Source organism: Lepisosteus platostomus, chromosome 2, assembly GCF_059453375.1.
Source record: "Lepisosteus platostomus isolate fLepPlt1 chromosome 2, fLepPlt1.hap1, whole genome shotgun sequence".
Lineage (NCBI taxonomy): Eukaryota > Metazoa > Chordata > Actinopteri > Semionotiformes > Lepisosteidae > Lepisosteus > Lepisosteus platostomus.
Genome location: NC_142612.1, coordinates 79,211,468 through 79,239,172, shown reverse-complemented (window position 1 = coordinate 79,239,172; position 27,705 = coordinate 79,211,468). Strand labels below are relative to the sequence as shown.

The following is a 27,705-nucleotide window of genomic DNA, read 5'->3' as shown; positions in this document are numbered from 1 at the left end:
ATCCACCTGAGAAGACTTGAAAAGACATAGAGGAAACATCAATTTTTTCCCCCGGCAAACTCATCCTCTCCGTTTTCATCTCCCAGATGTGGGACAGCTGATATCGTTTGAACTGCAACATGCGGTTGAGTGAAACATTCCCATGCACCTGGCGAGCCCGTGCCCTGGACCTCGGGACTGTAGAGCAAAGAACCGGTTCGTATCCCGCCCAGCTGGGCGCTGTGGCCAGACTCCTCTAAAGAGCGGAGCTGGGGAAGGGACCCGCGACACATCTTCCATTGCAGGACACGGAGAACAGCCGAGGTTTTGCTCCGAGTACCGCTCTTCGTAGCAGAGCCCATTTTAAGCGACGCACAGCTGTACAAAAGGTGCATGCCTGCATGAAGGTTTTCTTATTGTTCCGCTTGAGGCCGCACGGGCACCTTTTCAAACAGGGAAACACGATTGTGAAGAACGTCACGAAGAAGGAGTGATGAACTGTGAATAACTTCTCCCTTCCTTTTCTCAAGATGCTTGCTGTTCCCGCCTGACAGCGATCTGTGACACGAGCGCTCTTGCTCAGAACCAGACGGACCAGGGCAGGAGTACACCCTCCTGGACTGAGCCCAGTCCGCTACAGCGCTCACGCAGGGACCATTTAGGGACAGCGCTGTACCGCACCAGTGTCTTTGAAAGAAAGAGAGGAGAAGACCCAAACGAACAGGGAAAGAACATGCAAACTCCGCACAGAAGACCGGATTCACACAGAGGACCCAAGGGCTGAGGGCAGCGCCGCCCCGGCCAGTGAGACACCGTTCTGTAGGTTGTATTAATGTAATATGATTTTAACCTGTATTTACGTTGTAATATCAGAGTCTAGCGCGTGTGGGCAGTCCAAGGATCGGTGAGCAAATACTACGATTTTCTTGTTAACTGCAATATCACTCTGAAAAAGCGATACGGGCCCACCCGTGCAACTCACTTTATTGGTTCAAAACCGATTCCGGTCTTTGAAAGATTGTTTTTAAAGCGACGAATGGTGGTTCACAATATGTTTGGCTCACTAACCCCTATTGTCGAGGTGAATTTCGGCGCCCGAGGTCAGGGTAATGACATTTAAACGTAAGCATCTCGTTGCACTTGTGCATATGGCAAATAAACTGAACTGAGCTGAACACTGCAGCGCTTCACAGCGCCGGCGGGGTCGCTAGAAGAAGCAGTGACACGCTGCGCCCGCCGGGGGGGGCATGCCTCTGGTGCTTTGCGCTCTTGTCCCTCCCGCCCCGGGCGGTTTACGCCTTGCGCTCTTGTTTCCCTCCCGGACGGTTAACGCGGTGCGCTCTTGTTTCCCCGCCGGACGGTTTACGCGGTGCGCCCGTGAGCTCGACCCCGCAGTCACGCCTCCCCGGCCGGGCCGAGTTCTGACCGAGCAGCGGAGCGGAGCGACCTGTCCGGCTCGACAACACCGCACTGGCCGCGGAGTATGAGCAGCCGCAGCTGCCTGTGAGGAGGCCCGGAGATCAGGATAGACGAAGGGAGGCGGAATCTCAGCTCTGTCAGGTATAGCAGGAGCTATGTTGCGGTTTTCTGCAGTTCCGAACAGTGATGAGAATGTGAGGAGACACTGCGCACAGATACGGTGGCAGTTTCATGGCGAGGAGGGTGTTTAGGTGCATAAAACTGGCTGGCTGTCACCATTATTGCCGGTTATTGCTTCCAGGCAGTTTTGTTAACAGGAATGCGGTTTCGTTTCGGGCGTGCGGTCTTGTTTCAGTTTTGAATCTTCAACTGGGTGGTTTTAAAGTTCCAGTACTGATAATACCGGAGCGGTTCCAAGGTAAGAAAACTAAACAAAACACAGGCCTCTGTGTCTTTCTTGTTAATCTCCTGTTTATGAAGCTTGTGTCTGACCAAGGCGTCCGGCCCCAGTCGAGACAGGGATAGAATTCAGGAAAGTCAGGAAAGGGGAATAAATTAGTCTGGGATACTTGCCGGGTCATTAATTAGCGCTACATGAAGGAATGAGGGATATTCTGAAAAATTAAGCCTTGCTTTGCACAGCCAGGTTTTCCCGCGAGTTGTCTATTTTTCCCCAAGTCTGCATAATCATTCGGTTCTGAAATTCTTTAACTATCGGGATAAAGATATCATTGGGTCTGAACCGAGCAATGTCTGCAACTTTTCCAGTGTGACGTAGGACAGGTGAAGCGCTGTCGTCACGTACATCGCCTACCTCATACTAGAAGACTTGTGTGATAGCACCAGTTTCAACACTTCAAACTGACGCTTTTTTGCCTTTAAGTGTCTGATAACCACAAGCTATGCTTTAAAAATAGCTGTATAATACATATTCTTTAAATGTTATTCATGATGACTTTTAAAGACTCAGAGACCATGATTGCTACAGTATTAAAAATAAGCAAGGTAATTTTTTTCATTTTTTTCTTACTACGTGCTAGGGACATCTAAAACTGGCCATTGAAAACGCTCCTTTTCTGTTTTATAATATCTGCTTTGTGATTTTCCTGCTTGTGAAGTGTAAACAGAAACAAGGTACTAAAATAGATGGGGATTAGCCAGCTGTTCCCTTTGCAGTGCAGACGTCACTCGGTCAGGTCAGGGGTGCTATTTCTGTGCTCGTCTGGTACTGGGGAAGGATGCACAGTATTATTGAACCCCAAGATTATCAACTTTATTTGCTTTAGTATTCTAACCTTCTGTAAGTTTGAGAGACAGACTTGGAAAGATATACTACACAGAAACGAAACTAAAACCTTTTCCCCCGCAGTCTGCTCAAGTGGTGTGTGAGATGGGTGGGGCTGTAAAGAGTGTGTTTCCCAGTGCTCTTCTGGGTTTACACACTCTCACAGGGTGTGTGTGTGTGTGTGTGTGTGTGTGTGTGTGTGTGTGTGTGTGTGTGACCTTACTTATGCATCCTAGGAGATAAGCCAGTGTCACGAGGTCACCCACAAACCAGAGCTTAACATTACCTGTCCAGATCTCTGTATGGCACAGAATTCTCTAGTTTTCTCATGGGTCTGTTCCTGCTGTAGCAGTGCAGTCATGTTTCTTGCACAATTAATGTACAATTATGAGCAATTCTCTGACTCTTTGTGCTTGTGGAGTCCCAAATCATTCCGACCAAATAGCAATAGTTAATGGCCTCTTTGAATTTTTTTAAAGTGAGAAACATGATCCAATCTGTAAGCTTGTTGCAGACTCTCTCACCCCTTTGGGTAAATAAGGACCTCCTGTTCTCAGTTTTAGACGCACTGTGGTGTGGGATACTCCCTTCAGACCAAAGAGACTCAGTTCCTCCAGCCTGTCAGTGCAGGACACTCCCGTCAGACTAAAGAGACTCAGTTCCTCCAGCCTGTCAGTGCAGGACACTCCCGTCAGACTAAAGAGACTCAGTTCCTCCAGCCTGTCAGTGCAGGACACTCCCGTCAGACTAAAGAGACTCAGTTCCTCCAGCCTGTCAGTGCAGGACACTCCCGTCAGACTAAAGAGACTCAGTTCCTCCAGCCTGTCAGTGCGGGACACTCCCTTCAGACTAAAGAGACTCAGTTCCTCCAGCCTGTTAGTGTGGGACACTCCCTTCCAACTAGAGAGACTTAGTCTGTTTGCCTGTTAGTGTGGGACACAGCTGTGATGTCCACAGTCCCTCACGTAGTGTCGAACTGGCTGCTTTTCAGGACAACAGCATGGAGCAAGGAGACCAGTCCCCCCTGAAGCACTTTGTGCTGGCGAAGAGGAAGATCAGCTCCATCTTCCAGCAGCTGCTGGATTATGTCAACGAAGGAGCGGCATTCCTGGAAGGTAAGGGAAGAGGACCGCAGGAGTCGGGATCTTGGCCGTGCTGCAGGTGCTGGAGTTTGCGTCCGTCCCGGCGTTAAACCAATCGCTGGGCATGCGAGTGTGCCGCCACAGCAGGGCCGTCCTCGTTGGCTACAAACCTTAGAGCTGGGCGGGGAGGTGGGAGGAGAGACGTGAGACGTGCCTGAAGCTTTTCGGTCTGCTCCTGCCAGAAACCTGCCGGACCGAGGAGCTGGAGCAGATCGCCACGGCGGAGCAGAGGGCGCGGATCCAGGCGGACACCGAGAAGATCGCCGTGATCAGCGAGGTCCTGGCCCGGAGGCACATGAAGGTGGCCTTCTTCGGCAGGTACAGGCGCCGCGCCGCGCCGTGCCCCCCCCCCTCCCCGAGTGCGGAGCCCGCCGGCGCCCGCCTGACCCCCCGCGGCTTCGTTTCCTTTCCCAGAACCAGCAACGGGAAGAGCACGGTGATCAACGCCATGCTGCGAGACCGCGTGCTGCCCAGCGGCATCGGCCACACCACCAACTGCTTCCTCAGCGTGGAGGGCACAGACGGGGACAAGGCCTACCTCAAGACCGAGGGCTCGGAGGAGGAGCAGAGCGTCAAGGTGCGGCAGCCCAAGTGTCCGGGAGCTGGCGCTGAGGGCGTTCCCAGCCCTGCTGCCCCTGTACGCTCGGAAAAGCACGTCGGTGTTGCAGGAGCCTGCCAGCTTTTGAAAGGCGGCGCCGTCCTGTGCACAGTGGTACCGGGTTCCCCCCCCCTCCCCCCCAGCTGCCACACGGCAGAAGTCGGGGGTCACTCCGGGGCCCCCTCAGGGGAACTGGGCACGGGCGTCGTGGTGCGCTGCTCCGCAAGAGTTGAGAAGCTCGGAAAGGCCCTGCCTGGCTTAAGAGCTTGAGGGGGGTTGATATTATTCTGGCAAGCGGTGCAAGCAGTGTGACTCCGCCCGGCACTCCGGCGCAGTCCTTTGCGCGGTGGGAGAGGTGCTTTGAGCCCGAAGGGGGATAGAAATGGGGGATCAGGGGCTGTCCTGTCGGGGCAGGGTACGTCACCACCTGATGTTGGTTGGCTCCATCTGGCACAGTTGATGCCTGGAGTGACTTTAATTTGTACTGAAATCTCGATGGATGTAACCGAGGCCTGTCTGTGTTCTGCTCAGTCCTGTGAGTGCTTTATATGAACTTAAGTAACAGGGTTTAAAAAAAGTGTTCAGCATCCCTTTGTCTGCCCCCCGCTCCCCGCTCCCTCCCTGTCGCCAGCAGACCGTGAACCAGCTCGCCCACGCCCTGCACATGGACAAGAGCCTGGACTGCGGCTGCCTGGTGAAGGTCTTCTGGCCCAAGGCGAAGTGTGCCCTTCTGAGGGACGACCTGGTGCTGGTGGACAGGTATAGTGTCCGGTCCGAGGCCAGGGCCACTCGCCTCAGACAAGACTCCCCCTTCCCCTCTCGAGTCTGTTTGCCGAGCGCCTGAGCTTGAGCAGAATGAGCCCAGGCCTCTCCTGGCCTGTCATTCCTGTTCAGCTGGTGTGCTAAGAAGAACAAGCAAGGGTGCTTTAAAACACACTTAACTTTCATTTAATTTCACCAACTGTTTTTAAAGAGCAATGCTAAGTTTGCTATGCGTCCTTAAGTGTTATGTCAGCAAAACTTAGTGTTGCCAAAACTTTGTGGTGGATAAACGTCAGACCTGGAGTCCAGACATTTTACAGGGCGTCTTGTCCAGTTTCCCAAGGCTTGGAGACGGACCTTGACCCCTGCAATCCAGATTACACATGCAAGGAGTAGTAATTTGTGAAACTGGTCTCACTCTCCCAGTCCAGGGACTGATGTGACAACTGAGCTGGACACCTGGATCGACAAGTTCTGTCTGGACGCGGATGTGTTTGTCTTGGTGGCCAACTCCGAGTCTACGCTGATGAACACCGTAAGTGTGCACACGACCTGTCCATCTGCTTTGCTCACAGGAGTGCTAAACTGTTTTTTATTCATTACTTCCTATATTTGCCTGCGATTCTGAGGGGTCTGTTTTTTAAACCCCCCTGGCTAGCACTTTGCAGAATGGTTCATGTTCGCCATACCACTTGTTGAAAGGCTAATGACGGTTGTGCAGTGTTTCTTTGTCAAACAAGAAATGCCTGCGTTAGAATGGTACGTTTTACACCCAGAGTTAGCAAATAACTACTAGAACAGAGACATACAGCATTTGTACACGCTACAGAGTGACCTCTCTGTTTATCTCTGCTGAACTATCTGAGGCACTCCAGAGCACACAATGTCAGACAGGTCATCCATGCCAGTGCTTTCAGAGGTCGGCTTCTCTGGCCTAGTATTTACAGTAAGCCGTTCTCTAAATAGTCCCTCCTGCAGCTGCTGAAGGAGAATATGATATGTTCAATGCATGGACGCAGACATGAGGATTATTGACATTCTTACAGTTCGTTTTTTTTTTTTACCTTGAAGGGTTTTCAGGCCATTATATTTAAAGGTGTACAGAGAACAGTGTGTGCGTGTGTGTGTGTGTACATTGAAGAATTGATGTTCAAAACTGTATCACAGACTTCGCACCCTCAGTGCAGTGCAGTCTGAAGTGTGTACAGCCTGGGTCCCAGCAGCAGAGAGGCTACTGCCCTGGTGGTGATCTCCACATGCCCCATGATGGGCAGCAGTATGGCAAGAGCCTTGTGGTGTGGCCTGTCTTTGTCCATAGGCAGCGGACGCCACAGTGGGCACCCCAGTGTGAAGTCACTCAAAGGGGCGTAGGGCCCCCAGGTTAAGCCTGTGATGAGGGCCAGAATCTATAAAGGCCTGGAGTGCACCTGGAAGTCTGAACGCTCCTTGTTTCCTTTTCACTCCAAGGAAAAGCACTTTTTCCACAAGGTGAATGAGCGTCTTTCCAAGCCCAACATCTTCATCCTGAACAACCGGTGGGACGCGTCGGCCGCCGAGCCCGAGTACATGGAGGATGTGAGTAGAGCCCGAGTACAGGGAGGGCGTGAGTAGGGCCCGAGTACAGGGAGTGCGTGAGTAGGGCCCGAGTACAGGGAGGGCGTGAGTAGGGCCCGAGTACAGGGAGGGCTTGAGTAGGGCCCGAGTACAGGGAGGGCGTGAGTAGGGCCCGAGTACAGGGAGGGCGTGAGTAGGGCCCGAGTACAGGGAGGGCGTGAGTAGAGCCCGAGTACAGGGAGGGCGTGAGTAGAGCCCGAGTACAGGGAGGGCGTGAGTAGAGCCCGAGGACAGGGAGGGCGTGAGTAGAGCCCGAGGACAGGGAGGGCGTGAGAGGGGCCCGAGTACAGGGAGGGCGTGAGAGGGGCCCGAGTACAGGGAGGGCGTGAGAGGGGCCCGAGTACAGGGAGGGTGTGAGTAGAGCCCGAGTACAGGGAGGGTGTGAGTAGAGCCCGAGTACAGGGAGGATGTGAGTAGAGCCCGAGTACAGGGAGGATGTGAGTAGAGCCCGAGTACAGGGAGGGTGTGAGAGGGGCCCGAGTACAGGGAGGGTGTGAGAGGGGCCCGAGTACAGGGAGGGTGCGAGAGGGGCCCGAGTACAGGGAGGGTGCGAGAGGGGCCCGAGTACAGGGAGGATGTGAGTAGAGCCCGAGTACAGGGAGGGTGTGAGTAGAGCCCGAGTACAGGGAGGGTGTGAGTAGAGCCCGAGTACAGGGAGGGTGTGAGTAGAGCCCGAGTACAGGGAGGGGCCCGAGGCCGGAGGCCAGCTTGTTGCCTGGATCGTGTTTGATAGGCGAGACGTCCTGGGCCTTCTGGCTCTGGTGGCGGAGCAGTGCAGCACCTTGCTGCTGACCGTGTTCAGTCGGCACTAGCAGAGACTTGGGTTCTGTTGGGCTGGGGAGTCACGAGGCTGGGGTTCTGTTGGGCTGGGGAGTCACGAGGCTGGGGTTCTGATGGGCTGGGGAGTCACGAGGCTGGGGTTCTGATGGGCTGGGGAGTCACGAGGCTGGGGTTCTGTTGGGCTGGGGAGTCACGAGGCTGGGGTTCTGTTGGGCTGGGGAGTCACGAGGCTGGGGTTCTGATGGGCTGGGGAGTCACGAGGCTGGGGTTCTGTTGAGCTGCTCTGGGGAGTCACGAGGCTGGGGGTCTGTTGGGCTGGGGAGTCACGAGGCTGGGGGTCTGTTGGGCTGGGGAGTCACGAGGCTGGGGGTCTGTTGGGCTGGGGAGTCACGAGGCTGGGGTTCTGATGGGCTGGGGAGTCACGAGGCTGGGGAGTCACGAGGCTGGGGGTCTGTTGGGCTGCTCTGGGGAGTCACGAGGCTGGGGTTCTGTTGGGCTGGGGAGTCACGAGGCTGGGGTTCTGTTGGGCTGGGGAGTCACAAGGCTGGGGTTCTGTTGGGCTGGGGAGTCACGAGGCTGGGGTTCTGATGGGTTGGGCTGGAGAGTCACGAGGCTGGGGGTCTGTTGGGCTGGGGAGTCACGAGGCTGGGGGTCTGTTGGGCTGGGGAGTCACGAGGCTGGGGTTCTGATGGGTTGGGCTGGGGAGTCACGAGGCTGGGGGTCTGTTGGGCTGGGGAGTCACGAGGCTGGGGAGTCACGAGGCTGGGGTTCTGTTGGGCTGGGGAGTCACGAGGCTGGGGTTCTGTTGGGCTGGGGAGTCACGAGGCTGGGGTTCTGATGGGCTGGGGAGTCACGAGGCTGGGGTTCTGTTGAGCTGCTCTGGGGAGTCACGAGGCTGGGGGTCTGTTGGGCTGGGGAGTCACGAGGCTGGGGGTCTGTTGGGCTGGGGAGTCACGAGGCTGGGGTTCTGATGGGCTGGGGAGTCACGAGGCTGGGGAGTCACGAGGCTGGGGGTCTGTTGGGCTGCTCTGGGGAGTCACGAGGCTGGGGTTCTGTTGGGCTGGGGAGTCACGAGGCTGGGGTTCTGTTGGGCTGGGGAGTCACAAGGCTGGGGTTCTGTTGGGCTGGGGAGTCACAAGGCTGGGGTTCTGTTGGGCTGGGGAGTCACGAGGCTGGGGTTCTGATGGGTTGGGCTGGAGAGTCACGAGGCTGGGGGTCTGTTGGGCTGGGGAGTCACGAGGCTGGGGGTCTGTTGGGCTGGGGAGTCACGAGGCTGGGGTTCTGATGGGTTGGGCTGGGGAGTCACGAGGCTGGGGAGTCACGAGGCTGGGGGTCTGTTGGGCTGGAGAGTCATGAGCCTGGGGGTCTGTTGGGCTGCTCTGGGGAGTCACGAGGCAGTGGTTGACCCGGCAGGTGAGGAGGCAGCACATGGACCGCTGTGTCAGCTTCCTGGTGGAGGAGCTCAAGGTGGTGGAGCGAGAGCAGGCCCCCAGTCGAATCTTCTTCGTGTCGGCGAAAGAGGCGCTGAACGCCAGGATGCATCGAGCTCAGGGCATGCCGGAGGGGGGTAAGCACGCACACCGCGACCTGCGGTCACTTTCGGCAGTGGGCAGACGAGACAAACGTGCAGGTGGAAGAAGACGGGCACCATTCTGTCACTATACGTATGTGTCCGTTGGTTCTCCCTGCAGTGCTTGTGCACAGAGCTGGAGTGCGTTATGTCACTGTAAAAGTCGACTTAGGTGTAACGTCAGCTTGGACAATAACGCAGAATGCATTTAGCTGGGTGTTAAACTTTTTGTTCCATTTTTTGTTCTTTTTGCTTGTGTAAAGTCAGATCTAGACCTGCTGCTCAACTATGTCAGGACTAATTTCACTTTCTGTGACAGGTGGTGCTTTAGCTGAAGGGTTCCAGGAGAGACTGAAGGAGTTCCAGAATTTTGAGAGAACGTTTGAGGCAAGTGCAGAGGCTGAGAGAGGCTTGTCCTGCTCCTCCTGGCTTTTCTTCTTCCCTCTGTGGTTCTGTCCCTCTGTAGGGCTGCTGACCCACCGGTCTTGCTCTCCTCTCCTCTGCAGTACAAGTGCTGAATGCACACACAGCAGCTGCTTTCACAACAGACCTCTCTTTCCTCTCTCTTAGGAAATGCTAAGTTTTGCTTCAGAGCTCAGCACATAAACGGGAAATGAGGACCAGAATTCAAACGGTATTCTTCCAGAGGGAACTGATCTAGATTGCTAACCTTTAAAATCAAGCACTTTAGTCAATAACACACAAAAGTATTGCACGCCAGTTCAGAATTTATCTGGGGAAGGTATTATACACTTTTTTTTTAAATTAAGGTTGCTGAAAAACTAAGTTGAGACAACTATTCCGTCCTATTAATTTTGGGTTTTGTTATTTGAAATGAGCTATCGGCGTAATGAAGTTGAAAACCGCCCCTCTGAGGAAACAGGAGCAAACCCTCCTGACGCTACCCTGCTCCGCTGTCCCCTTGCGGGGCTGTAGAGCTCACCGCAGAAGGGCTGACAGTTCTGGTCTTGCACGGTTCTCCTGTGCTCAAGCCCTGCCCTCCCAGCAGCCCTCACTGCTCTGTGCTCAACCGTCGAGCTGTGTCCTCATTGCTGAAGTCTAGATTTGCTTCGGCGAGGCTCTGAAGACCCCTCTCTCTTCTGTTCTTGCCTTCATTTTTCCTTTTCCTATTCCTTTCTGTTTTTCTGCTTTCTGGTTGTTATTTTCTTTTAATTTCCCTTGGGATGTGATGTGTTAAATGCGATTTTATTTAATTTTCCAATGTCACAGTGGATTAGTTCTTCTCTGAACATCCTCAGTATCGCCATCTAGATGTTCAGCTGTGTTTGGTGATCTGCATGGTTGTAGGAGTTTCAGTTATTGTCCTGTTTCTTTTTGTGACCTTTGGGTTTTTGTGATTTTGAGTTTCTTCATTCTGGAAGAAGCACATTACTGTGAGAATTGAGGGGGTGGCTCCTGGGGGAAGGTACTGGTCTGCTGCTGCAGGTTTGCGGAGTCGGTGGCCTTGAGTCGGCGTCGCGTTGGTTTTGAGTTGGTTTCCCTTTGCGTTGCCAGCAGCAGCTCGGTATGTTCTCCCTGCTCTCTGAGCGCGGCCGCCCTGTGCCGCTCTGTCATCACAGTAACGTGTCGTGGCCTCGCAGGAGTGTATCTCGCAGTCAGCAGTGAAGACAAAGTTTGAGCAGCACACGATCAGGGCCAGGCAGATCACTGAGACCGTGAAGGGCATCATGGACGCCATCAATATCACCTCAGCAGAGAAGAGGTGAGCGCCTACCACTTCCTCTCCCGTGCCCCAGGGCACCTGGGGGCTTGTTCTCCTCCCCTTCTCAAAGCTGCTCGATTTCAACCGCGAAACCCTGCTCTGGGTCTGCACTGCTGCCTTCTGTAGGCAGCAGCAACAACAGGAGGACCAGCTCGAATTCACCAGCCTCTGCCTTTTGATCAGCCTTCACGGAAACCAATTTTAATTCCCAAAAGCTGTTCGTCACGGCTGATCTCCAAGGGCTTGATATGAGCGTTAATGTCCCTCTCTTGGAGTCACACCAGTATTTAATGGCGGCCCTGTTTCCACTGTTTTATCCAGTCAGGCAGCAGGTGGTGAAGCATGTGTTTGCTGCTATAGGTCTTGTTGCCCAGATGACTTCTGCAGAAAGCCTTTGGGCACATCTCCAGAACGGCATCAGCACTTGTACAGCCTGAATCCAAATAATACAGACCAGTCTTTGTGGTAAAGTGACACCTGGCGGACCAAGTGTCTAATGGCTCTCCTCTGCTGTCCCCTCGCCCCAAGAGTCCGTTCGCTGGAAGAGAAGGACGACCAGGTGGACCGACTGGAGTTTGTCCGCAATCAGCTGAACCTGCTGACCGAGGACATTAAGAAGAAGATCAAGGCCGTGACGGAAGAAGTGGAGGCCAAGGTAAGCAGAAACTGAGCTCGTGCCCTCCCTGATTAATGTCCCAAAAGAAGCAGCACAGCTGGAGCCAATAGGGGGTGCAGGTCTGGACTCCGACCTGGAAGGTTGTGGGTTCAAATCCCAAGTAGGGCACTACCGTTGTAGCCTTAAGCAGTGTACTTCAGTAAAGTGCCCTGCTGTATAAGCTGGTACAAATATGAAGTGCTTTGAATGATTAAGAAGGATTTTTTGACATGCGTGTTGTGGGTTGATGAAGGCATATGAAATCGACATTCAGACAGGGTAGGTCTGCTGTAGCGCGTTTCTATTCCTCTGGTGTTTTAGTGAAGAAGTTTGCGCTGTTTTTCGGACTGATTTTATAATGACGGGATGACGAGGGCCTGTACAATGTGTGTGGTGGGAGGGAGCAGGTTTCTGCTTGTGGAGGGAAAGTGGAGAGCGTCCAGTTCAGAGGTGAGGATCCAGACAGCAGCGAACTACAGTTCTCAGGCTGTCGAGGTGCCCCCATATGTAACAAGCTGATAAGCACGCTGGCTGGGCTGGACGTTATCCTAAATATTCTGCCAAGTTTAAGTCGGGAGTAAGGATTGAGACTGACTCCTGGAACAGAGGCTCCCCAGACAGGAACAATCAGCATCTCTGCTGTAGGCGATCTTGACCTCAGTTTTTTACCTTTTCAGGTTTCCAACGCAATGGCGGAAGAGATTTGCCGTCTGTCGGTGCTGGTGGATGAGTTCCACTCTGATTTTCATCCCTCTGCGCAAGTTTTAAAAATGTACAAATCTGTAAGTGTACCGCCGGTGGAGAGCAGGCCCGTCCTGGTCGTGTTGAGGAAGAGAGTGGAAACTCGTGGGGCCTCAGCGAGATCAGCTGACTCTTCAGTTCCTCAGCTCGAACTCGCAGGATCGAACTCTAGGCAGTCAAGGGATGCTTTTGTAAACAAAAGAACGATTGATTGCTCCATGGTATTGGTGAAGACCTGCCAGTGTCAGATTTCCTGATCCAGGTGGCCTTCGGCGCTTGTGACCTTTTGCTAGCAGAACTTAACTGCACCCCTGCTGCTCGTTTGCGGTTGGGCTCATTAGCAGTCAGGTCCTGCGTGAAAATCTCTACCTGGAGCTTCAATGCCTGCACCTGTACTCGCGTGCGGTGATTCTCATGCCCATCACCTGTCTTTGAAGGAACTTCTGAAACACGTGGAGGAAGGAATGGGGAAGAACTTGGCCTTTCGCTGCTCTAGCGCTGTCAACGCGTCTGTGCACTCAGCCCAGCAGCAGATGATCGGTGAGAACATGCGGGAGGGGCTGAATTCTGCCCACGAAGCAGTACCACTGCGTCTTTCATTTGTCAACACGGGGAAAAAATCACAGCCAGGTTTTTGTGAGGAGTAGACGCGTTTTAAAATAGAAGTTGGGCCTTTGGGGTACACCCTGGCCCTGGAAGAGTGAAGTAAGAGAGACGGCGAGTTTGTTTTTCCAGTTAACGCAGGAAAGCCCCAAGTTAAAGGAGCTGTAATTGTGGTCATCCCTGTGTTTTGCAGTTTACAAAGTCCTTAGTATCATGAGGTCTTGTCCAAATGAAACTTCTTTTTCATCAACGGTTTGACCGTAAAATGCACGCTCTGTATAGGGATTAATTGATGTGTAGCTAGGCCGATGAGAAGCTGGATAAATGGGAAAAGCAGCTTGTGTGCCGGATAGCTAAACAGATGTGCAGACCGATAGGAACGTGCATCCCTACATTTCTCTACCTGGGTTGAAGTCCTGAGTCCTGACCGCTTGTCGTCGTCCTCCTCCCCCTCCTCTCAGAGAGCCTGCAGCCTCTGCTGCCCCCTGCTGCTCAGGACCGGCTCCACATGCTGGTCCCCTGCAGGAAGTTCGACCTCAGCTATGACCTGAGCTGCGGCAGTCTCTGCTCCGACTTCCAGGAGGACATCGAGTTCCGCTTCTCTCTGGGCTGGGCGGCCCTGGTCACCCGCTTCCTGGGCCCCGCCAACGCCAAAAGGGCCCTGACGCTGGTGGACAGAAGCTTCCAGGTAGGAGCGGCGTGCCGCTCGCTGACCTTGCGCGGTTCAGCCCCTCTTGCCAGTCGTGAGACTCCCCTGCTTTCATCGCGAAGTTGAAAAGTAAAAAAACCCCAAAGGAGCACCCCTGCGGTGTTGATATCCCTGCCCTGCCCGGTTAAAAGGAGCGTCTCACAGGCACAAACAGGAGGGGCCACAAACAGCCCTGGGTCTAACCTAGCTTAAGCTTGTGCGCTCCTGGCAGCGGGGAGGGCTTTCCTCATCGGCCGCCCGTCCTCTTCCCAGATTCCCCAGCCTCTGGCGACGACGCCGCCGGCAGTGGGGGGTCTGCCTGGGGCCCAGGGCGCCCCGTCTCAGGACGAGCTGGTGCTGTCCATGGCCGCCGGCTTGGCCTCGCTCACCTCGCGGACGTCCATGAGCGTCCTCATCGCCGGCGGAGTGGTGAGTGTCCGCCTGTCTGGCCTCCAGTTCAGGTTCGGAAAGGCCAAGCAAGGAGGGAGTTCTGGGTAAGGACGGGTGTTCTCCATGCCTGGCCTCAGGTGCTGCCTTTGATACAAAACTAACTACAGGTAGAGCTGGCAGCCAGGCCAGCGGCAGTCTGGGGGGGCTGGTGGGGGAAAAGGCAGGAGGGGCTGACGGGCCCTGCTCTTCCGCCGGGCAGGTGTGGCGGACGGTGGGCTGGAGGCTGATCGCGCTGTCGGCCGGGCTGTACGGGCTGCTGTACCTGTACGAGCGGCTCACGTGGACGACCCGCGCGCAGGAGAGGGCTCTGAAGCGGCAGTTCGTGGACTACTCCACCGAGAGGCTGCAGCTGATCGTCAGCTTCACCAGCGCCAGCTGCAGCCAGCAGGTCCAGCAGTAAGTCCGCCCTGCGGGGACCGCCCCCGCGTGGCCCTCTCGCCAGCGCTCGGTGTGACCGCCTGCGTGCTGTCCGTCCGATGCTTATTCACTTCTTGGATCAGTGGCGACAGTTTTAAAAAGGTATGTGAGGTAGCAGACTGGGTGGGTGAGCAGCTCCGATTTCAAGGTTCCTCCGACATTGACCTGTACTGACCAGCGAACACCAGGGTCCGTGATGAGGGCAAGGTCTTCATACCTTCATAGCTGTTCAGCTCTTCAGGGGCCGCAGGCAGTGAGGGTACGGGGGGCGTGTGGGTGTGGGCAAGGGGCCGCGGGCAGCGGGCAGCGATCGGGTCTTCACATCCGTTTCCCCCGGCGATGCAGGGAGATGGCTTCTACCTTTGCGCGGCTGTGCCAGCAGGTGGACCTCACGCAGAAGGAGCTGGAGGGCGAGATCAGCAGGCTCACCAACAACATCGAGCGGCTGGCAGCAGTCCAGAGCCGGTCCAAGAGCCTGAGGTGAGCGTCGCCGTCTTTTACGGACAGACTGAGACGTCGACAACGAAACCTGCCTTCCGTTTACTGGACGTCCCTTCCCAGGAGACCTGAAAGAGCGGTTTAAAGATCCTTGTGTTTGACACTTGACCTCGACCTGTCTCGGGCATCCAGTGCTCGCCTGTCTTGCCTTGTACATGCCCATGCATCCCTCTGGCAATTTTATTACAGCTATTCTGCTGCTTTTCTCACACCACATCGCTCTGCTGTTGGAGGTGTAGCCACGTCTCGCGATACGTGCAGTTTTACATGACATGACAGCTTGTGCTGCTCATCTGGCTATGTTCCAAAATACAAAAGCAGTTGCTGCAAATGTCGCTGTCGCTGTACGTAGCTACATGGTTTTCAGGGATGTTTCTACTGTAATAAAGCCGTGAACACTGTCTGCCGATAGTTCTGGTTAGTAGGCTGGCTCTCCTCCCAGCCAGCCTGAGACAATACTGTACAGGTGAGGACCACAGGTCTGCATCACCCTGTTGCAACTTTCAATTTATACCCAAATGCCACCAACGCAGGGCTCTCGGCTAGCTTTCTGTGTCAGGTTATTGTCAACCCACTTTTTGGATGCTACGCTTTTCTTTTAGGCACAAGGCAACGCGACTGGAGACAGAGCTGCAGAATTTCACCACGCAGTATTTACAGCCTGAGCAGTAAGTCTCCCCACCCCAGGACAGAGGACCCACAGGCTCCGCACACCGTGGCAGGAAGGAGAGCTCTTTTTATAGCAGATTTTATTTTTCATCAGAGAAGTCTGTACCAAGAGTTCACAAAAAAGGATTACCCACCCTTTCTCAGTAAGCCCTTCAGATGTTTTTGTACCTTTCTACTTTTATCTCCCCTCTAGGATCCTTAATAAACCTAAGGTTGAAACGAAACACACCTGAATCACACAGGTCTGAATAATTTTTCAGGTATAATGTGGTGCTTTAGAGAAGAGCTTTAATACTCTACAACAAGCTAAATTACCAGAGTTCAAACCCTGTTTGAGCCGTTTTACAGGTATATTCACTTTTGAAGATCATTGTTATCGAAGTCTGATTTGAAACAGGTGGACATTTCCAGTCCTGCACTGGTCATTGGTCTGGCATGTCTGTTACTACAACACATGGAGCTGTGCTCTGGCTCGTCTTCCAGCTGGTGTCCACAAGACCTGAGCAGTGATTTAAAGACTGTTTCTGCCACTGCGGATCATGGCTCTACCCTGTAGTGCTGTAACCTTGAGCAGAATATGTGAAACCTCAATCTGTCTTTTGAGGGGCCATAACCTTCAAGGTTAACCCCAAGGTGTGCTCAGTCTGCCATATTCACTGTTGTGAAAGTCAGTTTTTGAGAAAAATAAGGTTTGTATAGAACTGTTTGATTACCACAATTGTATTTTATATTTTTTGGTAATGGTTTGTACAAGCATGAGCTGGGCAATACTGTAAAAAAAAACTTTTTCTTCTTTGTGAAAGTCCCATCTATTATTGCTTTTTTCGGTTTGAAGAGCCACTGTAGTTACCTCTTTATTTATATGAAAGAAATTTAATTAAAGTATCAAATTGTTAAAAGCGCATTCTTTTTTGTGGTGCTGGGAATTATTGGTCGATGAGCCAGAAGTGGCTGTTTTTTTTTTTGTCCCTTTGGCCTTTACAGTAAGAAGTAGTGCACGATAAGATAAGATGTAGCTGCCAAAAAACATTTGAAATTTGTAATTGAAAAAGGATTCAGAATAACAGACTTCCCATCACTAGATCTGAATCACAGTAAGAGACTCGGCCTTCTCTGAGAAGCAAGGATGTACCACACAAAGCACTTTTATTTTTTAGTGGTTTATTTGCAGGTGGATTTCTTACACGTGTGCCTATCAGTCACAATCTTATAAAAGCTCTGTTGCTACAAATTTGCACTGAAGAGTATAAACTTACAATCTCTTAACATAGTGAACACACTGAACACAACAGCCTTGGTTAAAAGCTTTTTCTTTTTTTTTTTATTGGTTACAATATCAAGTCATGGCAACATATCAGTATCACCGAGCCACTGTACAAATACAAAGAAAAAAATCTGTTGTGGAAAAAAAAAGTTATCTGGTAGCAGGTGATTATAATTATTTCACACAAGAGCACTGTAAGAGAAAATGGTGGCACCAAGTCCCTGGTTCTGACTGGCTCAAAAAAACATTGGAAAAATAAAAAATAAGACTTTGTTGGGAGTACATACAAGAGCCAAAAGGCAGTGCATTGTTACTTAAACAGTGTTAATGTTGTGGTAATGACGCACAACACGAGCAATGGACAGCCAAGCTTGGACAGTCGGCACCTCGGCCCTGTGCTGTCCCCTCTAGCCCCTAAAGCGTGACCGTGTATGTCCGGGCTGCTCGAGGCCAACAGGCCAGGCAGGCCTCTGTCCATCAACCACAGCGAGGAGGGGGGGGTGATGTCTGCTAGCTGAAGCCCTGGAGCCTCTGAGCCCTTCCTGCCCTGCTGCTGTGACCAGCCTTGCTGGACCACAGGTGTGGGATTAGCTCCCTCAGGTGGGGGCAGGCCTGGGGGGGGGGTTGATGTTGGGGGGGACTAGTCCCAGATAGGGGCAGACTGGAGTAGGTGGGGTCAGGGGCAGGCCCAGGGCCTCTGGGAGGGCAGGGGTGGAGTCAATGGTTGGAGTAGCCCTCGAAGACAGGGACTAGCCTCTCAGGACAGGGGTGTGCCCCACTGACCAGGGCCCTACCAATTTTACACCAGGAACCAAGGTAAAAAAAAAGGGGGTAGCCCACTGGAAAAAACATTAAATGCAGTTATTGAAAGGGTCAGACTAATACTTTCCCCTCCCTTGGGATCTGCTTTCACTGAGGGAGGCAGCCTGGGGCATGGGGATTAAAACTGACCCCACCCCTCCCTCTACAAAACCACACTGCCCAGAACATGGAGACCCCAGCTGTGTGAAAATCATGTGAAGGTCCAGAGAGGACGAGAAGGCTCTATTGTCCGTCAATCGAACCCCCGAACTCCCCTCGTGGTCTCGACCTCAAGGGTCTGGATTCAGGTCTTGCTTCAGCCCTACTGCTGTGCCTCCCCTCTCACTCATAAAATGGGGAAACTAGAATCCCCGATTGCCAGACTTCTTGCACACGACAGAGGTGACAACAGTTTGCTTTGCACCGCTGGGGGGGAGGGATTATTGAACTGGCCGCGCTCTTATTACTCGTTATTGCAGAGGGTTGACGAGCAGGTCAGGTTTTGACGAGAGCGGCCGGAGAGGGAGCAGTTCTTGAAAACTGGCCTCAGCAGGACCAGGAGGCCCTCGTTCTGCACGAGTCTCCCACTGCCAGCCTCCCGCCTCGACAAAATCAAACCCTTTGCACCTCAGGCTGCTCAACACTGCCTGAACAAGCCCAGTGATTAGCTTCCTCGCAGCAGATGCATTATAAAGTGGTCAGTGATGTTTTTTTTGCACTGAAAGTACTGTTCAGCGCCCAGCTGTACCAAAAGCTGGTTAAATTGATGACCATCAACAAGGTGGAGAAAGTAAAAAAGAAAAAGGCAGAAATGCCATCTCTTGGTCCAGGCTGAAAGGGGCTGTTTTGTGTTGTGCAGAGACGGCGTCTGATCTTTAACAAGGGCGGGACCAGTTGAATAAGGCTCCCGGGCCCCTTGTATTCAGTCAAGCTGGTGGCAACGATGGCCAAATCTGCACTTACATCGTTATCCACCAGGGGGCCTCGCAGTCTGCTTGCCCTTCACCGCAGGCTTTGGCCATTTCTCTCTGCGTGCCAGTTCTGGACACAACTGAGCGATGCTCGCAGAGGGAACAGGGAGGGGTTAAGGGAGCAGAGGAGGAGGCTGAAGCAAGTATTTTTCAACACCCCCCCACCATCATCATCATCATCACGCAACTCCAAGCGCACCATGCCAACGGGAAGACGTCAGCTGCCTGGCCCAGGTATGTAGGAGCGGGAGAGGGGAACCGAAAGGGCCGCAGGAGGCGTGTGAATCACATGAACCGGTATAGAATTTGAGCAGTAGGAGGCAGGACTTAACAGGACTAAAGTGAAACCTTGAAATGGCTTATGACGCAGTTGCTTGAATGACTAATTTTGTTTCATATTCATTTCGAGGCGACCTTGGGTTGGCATGAATGACACCGGAGGGGGGCTCGCTTCTGTTTCAAATGCACCAGGGATGTGGGGTACCAGCCTCCCCCCCCATGTCATTTCCCCAGCGCCCGGGGAGGGAGGGCCTGCAGCACACTGTCTGCACTCTACAGCAGGGGTAAGCCCACAGTGGCCCCAGCCCTGCCGCTTGGCAAGTACTGCTGCTTTTCTTTCATCATTTACACACGCTTCCATAACCCTTCACCACAGCTACATAAACAGGTCAGATAAAAAAAAACTAAAAAGTGAGCTTGATCTTTGCGTGCCTTTGTCCCATTTCTAACAAAACGCTGTGTGTTGTACACGCATATGTAATGTGATTGATACCCTTTTATCATCGTTAGAACTTTAATACTGTTGCATTATTTAACAGAAAACTGCAGTATCCAACATCACACAACACTAGACACACCCCAGGTCATCCCAGGGTCAGAAAGGCTCTGCTTTAACACTGGCCACTTGACCAGGGAGAACCCAGCTCTAACCCTACACGAGGCAGGGAGTTTGAGAAGAACAAATGTTGCTTTCAGTTTTTAAGGCCATCCTCTAATGTGATTCAAAGAAGAACCTCCAGCAAGGCCACAGCTATACAAGAGCTATTAGTAAGATTGAGCATGGTTCTGTAGTAGGTTTAAAGGCAGAATTACCCATGAAAGTTATTTCTATTGAACTGAACTGGATATTCACCACTGCACCTTAAGCAAAGAGCTGTGCTGGGGCCCAGCTGGGCATTCTCGTTAGATGTCTTTATCATTTTAGGCAACTCATGAATTTAACTTCCAAGCATTTAACACATTCAAGATACGTTTATACTGGATCAGCATTAGGGCACTGGTCTTTCTGTTCAGTCTTGTAAGCAAAAACATTAATACAAACAGACCTTAAATAAGTGGCACAAAGCAGCTGTTGTGTAATTCCACTTCAGTGTTCAATGAGGGTATAATTTTGGCACAAAGCGTAGCCTTGGAAAAAAAAAAAAAAGGGCAGGTTGACCACACAGTACGGTAAGGATCTTTTCAACACTGAACCGCAACATCTTACATCACGTTTACCTAAAAGCATCTCTTTCTGGAAAAGCCACGTTCTATCGTCAATCTATGCAGATTTTTTTTTTTCCCGGAGAGTAAAAAATAATTTGGGAACTGTTGGCTAAAAACACAAAACCGCAACTAATTATACTACCCGACTGTAAAAAGGATTTCTTCATGAACAATAAATACGATAACCGTGTTCGTCTAAGTGCAGAAAGCAACCCAGCTCTTCAAAAGGAAAGGGGGCTGGAGGAGCGATGGGACGCGCCACTCCGAGCGGGAGAGAGCCACCCCTCCGCTCGCCTTTCTTGCGCCTGGGCCTGGCGCTGCACGCGGACACGTCTCGCCCGGCGGCGAGGGCGCGGCGCGGCGCCCGACGGACACGGGCCGGGCAGACGCAGGGCACGAGCCGCCCCAACGAGCCCCCCCTGCCGGGCGACGATGGGGGGGCTGGCGGCTGAAACAAACCCGACTGCTCAGGCCACGGTTTCGAGAACTGCACCCGCGGGACGGGGGTCCTCGGCCGGGGGGTGGCCGGCGCGGAGGTCCGGAGACGAGGGGGTGCTGAGGGCAGGAGTGGGGCCGTGGGACCCGGCGGCCGAGCAGGGCAGCGCGCCGGCCCCCAGCCCCTGCGCTCGGCCACGAGACCAGCAATACCGACTCCGCCGGCGCGCACTTCCTCACCGAGTCCCCCCGTTGACCCCGGCAGAGCCGTGCAGGCCGTGTTCCAAAACGGGCCCCGGGAGGGTTCTGAGGCTCTCCGTGCGGGTCCTGCACCTCCGCTGCTCATCGCCACGGGGGCCGCGCCGGTCTCTCGCCTTTACCGAGCCAGCGCGCACGGCGGTAACGGGGAGGGGAGGGGGGGGCGTCTCGGCGAGGAGCAAGCCAGGAGCGGTGCCCGGGGGTAAGAAGCGAGAGGGAGGTCCTAAAGCAGAGGCCCACCTCAAGCGCTCTCCACGGTCAACAGCACCGGGACGGGTCGTCTCCCCAGTGGCTCTGAACCCGTGAGGTGGACATTCCTGGGGGACGGGGGCGGACTCTGTTTAACAGTGCCGCGGTGGAGCACCCGAGAACCGACGGGGACAGGAGGGCGCCGCCCACAAGCGCCCCCTGTTGGAGGAGCAGCTGTCCGCACCCCCGGGGACGGTCAGTCTGGACCAGCCCCCATCCAAACCCTCAGACCGTAAGGGGAAGGTCTCTACGTCGGTATTCCCCTCTTCTCAGCGAGAGAAGGGAACCAGACCTCTGGGACATTCGCTGCGCAAGTGGGCCTGGACTACAAAGACAGAGCAGTCGATTCATTATTGCAAGACACACCACTAGCACTTCTAACTTCATGTGCATGGTGTGATACTACAATACAAACATACACATTCAATTGCCCCGTCTCCACAAAATCCAGCCAAATGCTTTGCCCAGGGCATACAATTACCATCTGCAGGTGAAGCAGGTGAAAGGTCATTGTCTCCCTCTTAATATTCCGTTAGGGGGTTACTGATCAGTATTGAATTCATTGACCACTGGTCATCAGTTTCAGGCAACCAGGCAACTAAAAAAAAAAAAAAAAGACCGGGCTAACCTCTTTCAGAAAATACTGAATTAAATCTATAAAAAGGACAATGGATGTTTTATATATATGCGTATATATATATATAAAAAAAAAAAAATCACCGACAAGCACGTTCTGATTGGCTACTATCAGGTGTACATTCTGATATGTACAAAAAAAAAAAACACTGAGCGAAGCAGAAAAAATAAATCAAACATTTAGGGAGTGGGCAATAAACAAAAGAACTATATATAAAAAAAATACATATATATATTTATATAACAATGACTGGCTCCTAGCTTCTTGGTCACCATGGTAACATGCTAGCCCCTGCCAGATGTCAGTGAACGGCCAGGGTTAATTTCTCATGTCCTCCTCTGCCTGGACTATGTACTGCAAGCCTTGTGTAGTAAGTGAATAGAAAAAACTTCACCTGGAAAGGTAGAAAGAATGTTACTCTCGCACAGCCGCGGGCTGCGGCAGTGACCCCCCCTCCCCCCACCTCGCGGGGGGGGGGGCCATGTGGTTCACCCCCCCCACCAGCCGCGCCCGCCAGTTAGTTCCAGATCCGGAGGAAACTGTCCCATGAGCCCGTGGCTACAGCCATGCCGTCGTCCGTGACCCCTAAACAGCTCACTCGGTTGTCGTGGCCGGCGAGGACACCTGGGGGGGCAAGACGGAGAGCGTCAGGGGGTCCCGTTGTTCTTTGAACCCCAACAGCGCGGCCGCACAAAGCCGGAGCCCCTGGGGCCGAACCCGGAGCTCGGAGGACACCCGGCGGCGGGAGGGAGGGTGCTCCGCCGAGCCCTCGCTCAGACTGCGGCTCTGGCGACCCGGTGGGGCCCTGCAGTGCGTTTCGGAAACGGCAAGGGGAGATGTGCACGCTCCCATCCTGTACACAAGAACAGGCAGGTGTGCAAGAGGGGAGCAGGAGTGGGGAACTGATGTGAGGACCTCGCCCCGCCCTGGTCCAGTCCTTCCAGGTAAATTAGGACCTTGATATGCCAGCAGTCCCCCCCCCCCCCGACTTGATCAGGGCTGTATTCTGCTTTCTGTCCATCTGGTGCTCTACTGCAGTGCTGAGCCAGCAAACTGCATCCAAGCCTCAACTGATGGACAGTGAAACCCCCTGCAAAGACCCGCCCCAGTGCCCCTGGCCCCGCCCACTCTCCCTTCAGTCCCGCCCCAGTGCCCCTCACCCCGCCCACTCCCTCACCCACCCGCTCTCTTCAGCCCCGCCCCAGTGCCCCTGGCCCCGCCCACTCCCTCACCTGCGCGCTCTCCCTTCAGCGTGTCCCACACGTTGCAGTTGAAGTCGTCGTAGCCTGCGAGCAGCAGGCGGCCGCTCTTGGAGAAGGCGACGGAGGTGATCCCGCAGATGATGTTGTCGTGGGAGTACATCATCAGCTCCTGGTCCGCGCGCAGGTCAAAGAGCCGGCAGGTGGCGTCGTCCGAGCCCGTGGTGAAGGCATTTCCGTTGGGGAAGAACTGGACAGCAACGGCAGCAGAAAAACAGCTATTTAAAACCCACCGTGAGCCTTCAACAGCCATGTGCCCGCCCTGCATCCAAACTCGCTGAAAAATGTCAGCCATTTCCCTCTTGGAGCAGGAGACAGACGAAGACACTCCACCGCCACACATTCGCATTTACGGCATGATAACCCGTTAGGTACCACTATCATTCTTCCTGATGCAAATGCAGGGTTTGTTACAGAATGTTACAGATGCCAAGCTTCACCCAATGATGCACCACTTAACCCCTCCTAACAACAATGTTCCAGAAACGACGACAGCCTCACTCCAGCATCACGCACAATGACCCCCGTCACCTCAAATCTTTCATTTTTATACGTTCAGCTTTCTCTGGTAGAGTTACCTACCCTCCCAGCCGAACGAGAACCGGGAGGCGTCCGCAGCCCGCGTACTCACACACACAGCGTTGATGTCGGACACGTGGCCCGTGAACGATTGCCTGCACATCCCGTCCCGGACGTCCCACAGCTTGGAGGAAGCATCGCAGGCCCCCGACACGAAGGTCTTCATGTCGGGGCTCAGGGACAGGCTCATCACGTCGCCCGTGTGGCCCGTGAACGTGGTCGTCTGCTGGCCGGTTTCGATGTCCCATAAAGCACTGCAAACCAGGGCAGGGGAGCCGTCAGCGACCACGAGGAAGACCGCGGAAGAAACGCACTTTCCAGTCTCTTAACCCTCTATCATCTCACTCTGCAGAACACGTATGAAGGTCCACTCGTCTGGAGTACTCCCAGCCCCTTATGATTTTACATTAAATGGAGGAACAAGCCTCACATGCTTTTATGTTGGGGTGAAAAGGTGACTTAGAAAATCGTGTGCTGGTGGTGATCTAATCAAGTGGTGTACAAGACTCTGTGACACGGCAGTCTTCTTTGGCACTTTAGCCAAAGTGGGGGAAGATCACTTCGATAAGTAGCAGTCAGCTGGAGCAAAGACTTCAAATGGCAGCGAGAAGGTCACACGTCAGAAAAGGAGGTTATAGAAAAATAGACGCTTGAAATCATTGCTAGCTTCTATACTTGTAATCCCACTAAGAGATGAGTGATATCGGATCCCATTCTGTAATAGATGGAGCTATTTTAGGTCTTACAAGCTGCGGAAATTTGAACTTGAGGCAGAATCAAGGTCTGATTGTCTCACAACTGCTTTGGAGTAAAGTTCTGACGGCTGACATGCAGAGTTAAAAGTAATCAGCTGCTCCGAGCGCCTGAAGCATAACAGTCTGCCACACAGGTCTTTTCTTCTCTTCCAGGGGAAACAGACCCATGTTAAGGAGCCTTTGAGAAGCTCCATCTCTTTTATCTCTCTTTTTTTAATCTCTTTTCAGCCCCCGGGTTGCACACGAGAGGCGGCGGCGACTCACCAGGTGGTGTCTCCCGAGCTGGTGACAATCTGGTTGTCATCCAGAAAGCGACAGCAGGATAAGTAGCCTGAAACAAACAAGTAAACAAAACTCGTTAGCTCGAAAGCACATTTCAGGTGCACTGTACTGAAACAACGCGCAGCGCTCTGCGGAGGACACGATCGTCGCGGGACTTTTACCTGTGTGCCCGGGCAGCTCTCGGGTGACTCTCACGTTGCCCTCCCTGGTCTTCAGGCTGTATATAGAGCAGATGTTGTCCAGGCCGCCACAGGCCACGTAGTTCCCAGAGGGGGCGTAGGCACAGGTCATGACCCAGGATGACCTCAGAGGAATGGCATGCATCTGGAGAGAGCAGGGAATCGCAGCTTACCAACTCCACAAGGGCCACAAGACCTCAGCTGGAAGTTTTAAACTGCACAGAAGCTTTATGCTCAATGCAGTATATTAAAAAAAAAAGCACGTGATCCACCGAATGTCATCTAAAAGACACCCATCGCACCAGAAACACATCCGGGATTAAGACGAATAAATGCCCTTTAACAAGGAATCCTTACCTTGTTTGTCGTGTAGCTGTCCCAAATAATTAATTTGCCATCCTGAGAAGCACTGACAAGTAATCTGTTCAGAAATAAAAAAAAACAGATGTTGTGAAAACACAGAGGACAGATTGTTGTTCCAAAGTTAGACGTACTCTCTGATGGCCAAGGATTGCGATTCTACCTAAAAATAATAACACTATCAGTTCTAGGCTATTGTAGTTTTTCTCTTCTTATCAATTAAAAAGTACATCAGGTCCAGCAGAAATCTACGTTTACAATTGAACAGGCAGAAGAATGAACAGAGTGAAATCACTACGAATTCACCAATTTATGTAAATCGACACAGATGATCTTGTGAAAGCGCATTCAGGTCCAAGTAAAATGATCAGCACCTTCCCAGAGGCTCAGTATAAAGTGAACCCTGAGGCTTTCAGTGCACCAGGCTGGTTAACACCAGGTGGTTAGTCCTCAAAGCAAGTTTCAAAAGCACTGATCTGCCTTTACTCCAGATGCTCCCAACTGGAGGAAAGAGCACAAACACACCTGAAGTGCCTGGAAGACGAGGGAAGACATTACAAACACCCCTTCTAATTCTCTTCTAAACTGTCGACTGAACTACTGAAAAATGTTGCAGCGACAAAAGCTGTTCTGCACAGAGGCCGAGAACTGAGAGAGCTTGCAAGCAGGGCTCCCGGCCTCAGTGGTTCAGCGCAGCAGTATGGCTCTTATAGAAGACCTCAGTCAGACAGAAGCCCACGCCTGTGCAATAATGCCACACAGCGTCCAGCCTCCGCTGCTTAAACAGGCCCCTTTAAACAGCCCGTGTCCAGTTCCGGGGACGAGCCAGCGGGAGGCCGGGGAGAGAGAGACCGGTATGGACCTGGAGTCGGAGCCCCAGTGCATCGCGTAGATTTTGGCCAGGTGACCCCTCAGAGTGCGCCTTGTTCTCATCTGAATGCGCCCAACCGAATCCAGGCCAGCTGTGATCTGGGAAAAGAAAATGAAGAAATCTTGGCTTCAACAGGAATGAATTTACTTGACGTAACGTTTTTTCTTTGTGGTGCTCTTTTCTTGAATTTCAGTATTATTATTATTATTATTATTAAAGTGCTGGAGCGGTCGTTCCTAATTTCCTCAGAGAGGGGCCTGTGGGTGGAGAAGTTCGAGCAGCAGCAGGACTGCAGGTTCACAGGGGTTTCTAGCCCTCAGTAATTAGCAGGAGCTGCTCGTCAAGAGGGGCTAAGAGGTATCGCTCCCTGATCTGAGACAGGAAGAGGTCAGATTCTCCCTTTTTTAGGGGGAGGAGGAAAGGCCAGTTCAAGTTGCTCATCACCGGGAAACAGAACGTTACAGTACCATACGCCGCAATATTAATATAACAAGAGGAATTCTGAATTGTTACGGTACTAATCTTGCTGTAATAATCCGGCACGAATGCATCACACACCAGTTCGTCCCCACTGGCGCACATTTTCGGCTCGCGCGGGGCCGTGCAGGGACCACCTGTACGTGAGACACGCCACAGCTTCCCAGCAGCGCGAGCGCAGCGGGGCTTACCTGGGACAGGGTGGAGTCGCTACAGGCCTTCCTGGCATCCTGCGGAAGAGAGGAAGAGAGGGCCAGTGGCCAGTCAGCTGCAGGAAGGACTCCTTGCAGGAACAGCTCATTAGCAACCAGTCCGCGGTTCCACCCGGGCGACTGAGAAAAGCTCTCGCCGCACGGCTGGGCAGGACGGAGGAACGAGACCGCCCCCCTCCCGCCCAGGCCGCAGCGGGACGCCGGCGACCTCACCTTGATCTGGCTGCGCAGCTGCTCGGCCTCCTGCCGCAGCTGCTCCAGCTCGCTCATGGTGCCGTCCGCGCGCGCTCGGGGCGGGGTCTGCGTCGCTCGGGCAGCTGCTCACCGGCACCTGCGGGGGAGCACAGGCCCGTCAGACAAATCCCAACATCACCTACTATATTCAATACCTTATCGATGCCTTTATACTGTAGTTACCCAGACAGAAGACGAGCTTTGCAACCCCCACATTGCAAGCGGCCTGCAGCTTCTGTTCAAATAGAAATGAAACGCAAATTCGGAAGTTGGTCTGGCCAGTGCCTGGTTCCACCGGAGTGCTGAACAGCTCTGAGCTGTCACGGACCTCCATTTTGCTTGGTTCCGGCGTGTTGTTGCAATCTCGCGATAAAAAAAACAAACTTTCGTATTCATTTTTAGTCGTCCAAAATGAACAAGAGATCGCAGAACACCTCTGCGTCGAAGAGGGAGGCGATTCTGTGTGCTTAGTGTCAGGCTGGGAGACCGTTTGTAAGGGACAAGCAGCGCAGAAGAAGAGGAAGGAAGAAAGGGTGGTGTTTATCCTAGCATTACTTATATCATCTTTTAAAATCCTCTCCCTTTCACTTTATTTAAACCACTTTTATTCAGAAAGGCATCTTGTCCTTTGTCCCCGAACTGTTTCATCTGACTGAGGCACTTATGCACATCGAAGATTACAAAAATAATGATGATTTCCTTGATTAAAACCACTACGCTCCCAGTCCTCCCTGTACAGGTGTCTTTCTGCAACGCAGCCCCTGCCCAGCGGCAGAGAGAAAGGCCAAGACGCCTCTCAGGGAT

General features: G+C 53.0%; 2 protein-coding genes across 4 annotated transcripts in view; one reads left to right on the top strand and one right to left on the bottom strand.

Moving 5' to 3' along the window:
- Nucleotides 1-375: 375 nt before the first annotated feature.
- On the top strand, nucleotides 376-16,492 carry mfn1b (mitofusin 1b). Its single transcript, XM_088621621.1, has 18 exons — nucleotides 376-1,539; nucleotides 3,675-3,798; nucleotides 4,008-4,143; nucleotides 4,240-4,402; nucleotides 5,058-5,182; nucleotides 5,612-5,720; nucleotides 6,653-6,760; nucleotides 8,993-9,146; nucleotides 9,469-9,536; nucleotides 10,751-10,872; nucleotides 11,401-11,527; nucleotides 12,205-12,309; nucleotides 12,706-12,808; nucleotides 13,333-13,559; nucleotides 13,833-13,988; nucleotides 14,209-14,405; nucleotides 14,772-14,906; nucleotides 15,527-16,492. The coding sequence occupies exons 2-18, from the start codon at nucleotides 3,684-3,686 to the stop codon at nucleotides 15,594-15,596; spliced, it is 2,220 nt and encodes a 739-aa protein (XP_088477747.1). The 5' UTR covers nucleotides 376-1,539; nucleotides 3,675-3,683; the 3' UTR covers nucleotides 15,597-16,492.
- A 245-nt stretch (nucleotides 16,493-16,737) lies between these two features.
- The window catches only part of LOC148677372 (guanine nucleotide-binding protein subunit beta-4), a 35,581-nt gene continuing 24,613 nt past the window's right edge, over nucleotides 16,738-27,705 (bottom strand). For all 3 annotated transcript variants that reach the window (XM_088621631.1, XM_088621633.1, XM_088621634.1), the window contains 9 exons: nucleotides 26,881-26,998; nucleotides 26,647-26,685; nucleotides 25,970-26,076; nucleotides 25,105-25,168; nucleotides 24,730-24,892; nucleotides 24,551-24,617; nucleotides 23,584-23,785; nucleotides 22,926-23,142; nucleotides 16,738-22,317 (listed from right to left, as the gene is read on the bottom strand). In XM_088621631.1, coding sequence (XP_088477757.1) covers nucleotides 22,211-22,317; nucleotides 22,926-23,142; nucleotides 23,584-23,785; nucleotides 24,551-24,617; nucleotides 24,730-24,892; nucleotides 25,105-25,168; nucleotides 25,970-26,076; nucleotides 26,647-26,685; nucleotides 26,881-26,937 — 1,023 coding nt within the window. In that variant the 5' untranslated portion in view covers nucleotides 26,938-26,998 and the 3' untranslated portion in view covers nucleotides 16,738-22,210. The remainder of the gene's footprint in view (nucleotides 22,318-22,925; nucleotides 23,143-23,583; nucleotides 23,786-24,550; nucleotides 24,618-24,729; nucleotides 24,893-25,104; nucleotides 25,169-25,969; nucleotides 26,077-26,646; nucleotides 26,686-26,880; nucleotides 26,999-27,705) is intronic.